The 4714-nt window shown below is 46.8% G+C and overlaps 1 protein-coding gene across 1 annotated transcript; it reads right to left on the reverse strand.

The window, feature by feature from the left end:
* Positions 1-366: 366 nt before the first annotated feature.
* On the reverse strand, positions 367-3536 carry LOC147437055 (uncharacterized). Its single transcript, XM_086486467.1, has one exon. The coding sequence runs from the start codon at positions 2733-2735 to the stop codon at positions 1827-1829; it is 909 nt and encodes a 302-aa protein (XP_086342593.1). The 5' UTR covers positions 2736-3536; the 3' UTR covers positions 367-1826.
* Positions 3537-4714: the final 1178 nt, after the last annotated feature.

Here is a 4714-nt window from a genome sequence, read left to right on the forward strand (position 1 = left end):
AAGAGAATGGTTTCTTTTGAGCAATGCTAAGAGTCCCTAGCTTTCCATCTTGGTGGAGCACAATTAGGCCCTTCAGACATGTAATGTTATGGGAAACAAGGTTTAAAAGGCATACAATGTGTGTAATAGAAGAATAGATGGACGACATTGGGAGGCTTGTGCTCCACACGGTGTCACAAGGAGTTGGCCTAGTGGTAAAGGTGAGGGCTTTAAGCGCGCCAACTATGGTTCAACCCTTTGGACATACAAGTGGGTGTGGGGGTCACTGTTAGAAAACAACCGGGGTCTAGTGTTAACCGGTTGAAATTATAAAATCCAGGTTCGATTTTGAGCTTGCCTTTAAGAGAACCGGCAAATTTACACAAGTTTTAGTGTAACTACCGACAAAAGCTTCAAATTTTGACTTGAAAACCGAGAGAATTTCAAGTTTCCCCTTATTTTGTTCGGTTAGGAAAAATGTATTTTTGGAGCCCGGGTGGGGGTGCAATCCCGTAAATATTGCTAAGCCAAGCAATAGGTCGGGCAAGGCCGTGTACCATTGGGCAAGAGCCACGCATAGGCATCACCATGGCCACCTAATTGATGCACCACGGGCTGGGAATGGAGGAGAAAACTTGTAGCAACCAGCTAGGAACCTCCTCGGGTGACCCACCCTAGGAGGAGAATACACTCTTAAGTGTTCGAGGTCACAGCACGAGCCCTACCAAGGTGTCCCTCTAGTGGGGACCCAACTGGGGGATTTCAGCCCTCAACCCGTAGGAGATTGAGAGGCAAAAGTCTTTAGCGTTAGACCAATAACCCACATTCGATTGTACATTTACTTTGGGGTTCATAAGGCAGGCTTGATTTTGGGGGCCGCAGGCACACAGACCGAGCTCCCAAACATCTCAAGTAATGCGCATAGATGGAGTGCTTAGATCACAAGGCGTTGAAGCACAGGTTTACAATGGCCTCTTGGAACACATATAGAGATCATTCAGGTGGAATATCCTGCACAGTGTACGATCCTCCTTACACGTTCATGTGCTGTAGTGGCAAGACAACATTCTTCCATGAATTTTCATTCATCTCGCATTGAGCCGAGCCATCTGCAGTGAGCAAAAGCAATGTATACACTACCTAGCCAAATAACCACCAACCGACAGTACGAGGAACTGCAGCAGAAAATATGCATTGTGATGATCGTTGTAATTAAGAGCCAAAACTGTAAACCTTAGTTACCGGAGAAATGCGAACAGCATATGTGATCGATTGAAAGCTGAACACGGTACCAACAAACGCTCAAACTAGGAGCTTTACGTCAATTATTACAAGCTCTTCCTTAATACAACACAAGACTTTCAAATGGAAATGGGTATTCAGTTGGTACCCCAACACCAGCCCCTAGCAATGCTTGAAACAATTCTTCTTAAACAAGAAACCTGTCATTTTGGCGTGTGGCACATTTCTGCAACACTTTCACTTAACAGTTACAAAGCTTGTTTTTGGTGCATGAAGATGCTTGTAGGTACGCGAGAGCTCATCCAGAAAGAGGTCCCCTCACAAGCACCATAGGGTCGCTAACATGGTCAACAATGAAAGCATCCGAACAAGAACCAATGGTGTGCGCTACCAATGACCTTCACAACACACTAGAGCGCAAAAGACAATTGCGAGTACATAAGGCATGGCCGCATTCCTCCACTGGCCTCCAATCTCAAGGAAGCACAAGATGGACACAGACACACAACCTGACGGTGATCGAGGCTTTCTGATCTATTATGTTAGCCGACGCTTCTCTGATGTTGTGATGCTCACTGAAAATGACAACCCCAACACTATATGATTTAATCACTCTTCCATGCATAGAGCAGCAAGGAGAACCCAGAACTGTCGGTGTCTTTTGCTGATGAAGAGGAGCTAGCAGATGTATGGTGCCATTGAAAGAAGGAAGTACTTGAAGCCAAGCTCGACCAAGACTTGTCGGCTGGCACACTCGTTTGAAACATGAACACTGCATGCCCATCACTCGGACTAAAGAGCCAATTATGCACATCCCAGAACAATTCCACAGGAAAGCCATCAACCAGAATGGTTTGATTTCCTCTAAACTTCCACATCAGCCTCTTCACTTGCACCACCAGCTGCTTGTCCACTTTCACAGATAGCCTCGGCTCTTTTCCTCGCGTATTGCACTCTATGAGTATGTCATGCGTCCGGCCGTTCTCTCCAAATTGTGCTTTTGTGGAGTAGTATCTTCTGCCAAAGATATGCTCTCTTCTAGATATCATTGTATTGTCGACACAATGTGACTTTGCCTGCATTTTGGAGTATGCCTCCTCTCTCATGTCTCCCAATAGAAGTACTATCTCATTATCATAGGCTATGGCAAAGAAATATCCATCCATTGGTTCAGGACTAGCGCCATATTTCGCCCTGCTGAGATCCCAACAAACATCAACCTTCGTATTGAGCCCGACGTCTAGAGTCTTGCTGCCTCTCTTCTTGCTGAAGAGCCAAGGTTTTATGTCTGTCTTGCAAGGCACATTGTCGCAAGAGTAATCCTGCATATTTAGAGAGACTCCTAGACCCACTAGTGCTTTGCACCAGGTAATTGTGACCAAGGGAAGCATACCTCTGATTTTGATGCGATACAAGCATGTAACCACATTCTCCATTGTCCTTATGGTTGTGCAGGCAAAGGCGTCAGTCACTTGGACTCCATACTCACCGGAGCAGAAGGGTAGGTCAAGCATTCTTGCTCAAACAGAAGCCAAAATTTGCAACAGACGCCTCGATTCGTGACAATCAAACGTGGTATTCTGACAAGAATGCAGCATGTGCTTACGGAGCCATGAACAGCTTCAACCTCAGCTCTGCCTACCTTGAGCCAGAACAAATTCTGCTGTGAGTGCACAAATTGCGCTCATGCATAGATTGTTATAGAGCTCGGTGAAAAAGACCAGAAGCAACAGAACAGCAAGAGCCGCTTCCTTGAAAGAGAAACGAGGAAAGATACATTACTGCAAAGGAGCAAGGAAAGGGCAAATCTCTGCAACAGAGCAGAAAAGGAGATGGTTAGGGAAGGAGACAGAAGAACTAACGGAGAAAGAGAGGGGGGAGAGAGAGAGAGAGGTGAAGCGGGAAGGATGTATATACATCTAGATGTACATCTAGATTCTACACACACACACACACACACACACAAACACCCACAAATACAGACAAACACGTAGAAACCACGAGATGGGAGATGCACAGAAGGTACAAAATGGTGGTCAGCGAGAAGCAAAAATGGCGGTGGGCTTTAAAGAGAAACGAAGGGGAAGCTGCGGGCAGCTCAGGAGAGAAGGTGGGGAGGCCTTCATGGAAGAGGAGAATCGTCTGACACAGAGAGAGAGAGAGAGAGAGAGAGAGAGAGAGAGAGCGTAGATTCGTGCAGAAGAGAGTAGCTGGAGCACCACGAGGAGGAGGCGCAAAAGCCCGGCTTTAGAAAGGCAAGGCCATGGAAATGGAAGCGTGAGGTGAGCAGGGAGGAGAAGAGAAAGATTGACCCCACGCCCCCAAAAGAAAAGCAGAGAGAAACGTTCAAAAAAACGTGCGCGCGCGCGCACATACGCGCACACACACTCTAGTCTTGTAGCTGCAACTACAAGCACACTCTTGCAAATTGGGTAGATAGCAGCAGACAATGGAGACAAGCACAACCCCACCCTCCCTTCGGGCAAAGACTCCTTCGGTCCACCGCCCCCCACTTGGTACCCTAGAGCTTGCTCACACACAACACACGCGCACACACACTCACACACGAGCACATCCACTATGTCTCTGATAGGCCGCGCACATGCAGTTGTTCCGATGGCTAGCCGATTGAGGGTGAATGGAGGCCATCTGGCGGAGGCTTGCGCACATGCTCCAACTCCAGCCGTCAACACGACGCAGGTCAACGCTTTTGCTGAGGTGTCTTGTGCCAAAGCCAATACCAACGCTCAAATGCAAGGAAACGGCTCCTCGTCGGAGGTGACCGTTAAGGCTTGCCTACTGACGTCTCGATGGTGCCGGTGAGAGCCCCGATAGCTAAGTGCAGGGGTGTGGTTGGGTTCTGGTGGGCTTCATGCACTTTTGGGTCGGAGGCAGAGACCGGAGACCTGCATGTGCGCAAGCTATGAGAGACCTAAGATAGCGGAAAACCCCAAGTCCCTAAAAAGGCAATGCAAGATGAATAAAAGGAACGAGAGAAAGAGGAACAAATTCACCATGCTATGGTAGGGGCTAAGGAGGAGAAAGACCATGCAGAGGGAGGAGATGAGAAAGAGATTCACAAGGAGCGGCTAAGGAAGATATTCAACTTTGTAAAGTTTCCACTTTTTTAAAAAAAAAATTAAGTTCGCGTTGGAGTTGAGCTAATGAAGTACAAAAGCTCAAGCTACATCGAAAAATCTTTCTCTATAAAATCAAGCCAACAAAAAGCATGTACGTACTTCTTTGCTCAACCTTGAGTGCTCGTTATTCGGCTAAGAACGTGCTTGCTACCAGTGTTCGGGAAAAATGTGTCTCAGCTTAATATCGTGCCCTTTCTCCTTTCCAAAATGCCGGTTGAGAGCAAGGGGGAAAGGAGAAATTCCGTCCCAAAAAAGAGAAAAATAGTGTAAAAACCTGAAAAAGTAAACTAATTTTCTAAAATTTCCTCTTGGAAAATTCAAGGAAAGGAATTTTGTATGCTTGGAAAAATGAT

Source organism: Adiantum capillus-veneris, chromosome 17 (assembly GCF_014529385.1).
Source record: "Adiantum capillus-veneris isolate H3 chromosome 17, ASM1452938v2, whole genome shotgun sequence".
NCBI lineage: Eukaryota > Viridiplantae > Streptophyta > Polypodiopsida > Polypodiales > Pteridaceae > Adiantum > Adiantum capillus-veneris.

What these genes read in the sequence shown, in the direction of transcription:
- LOC147437055 (XM_086486467.1), bottom strand. Translation starts at nt 2,735, where the DNA reads ATGCTTGACCTACCCTTCTGCTCCGGTGAGTATGGAGTCCAAGTGACT.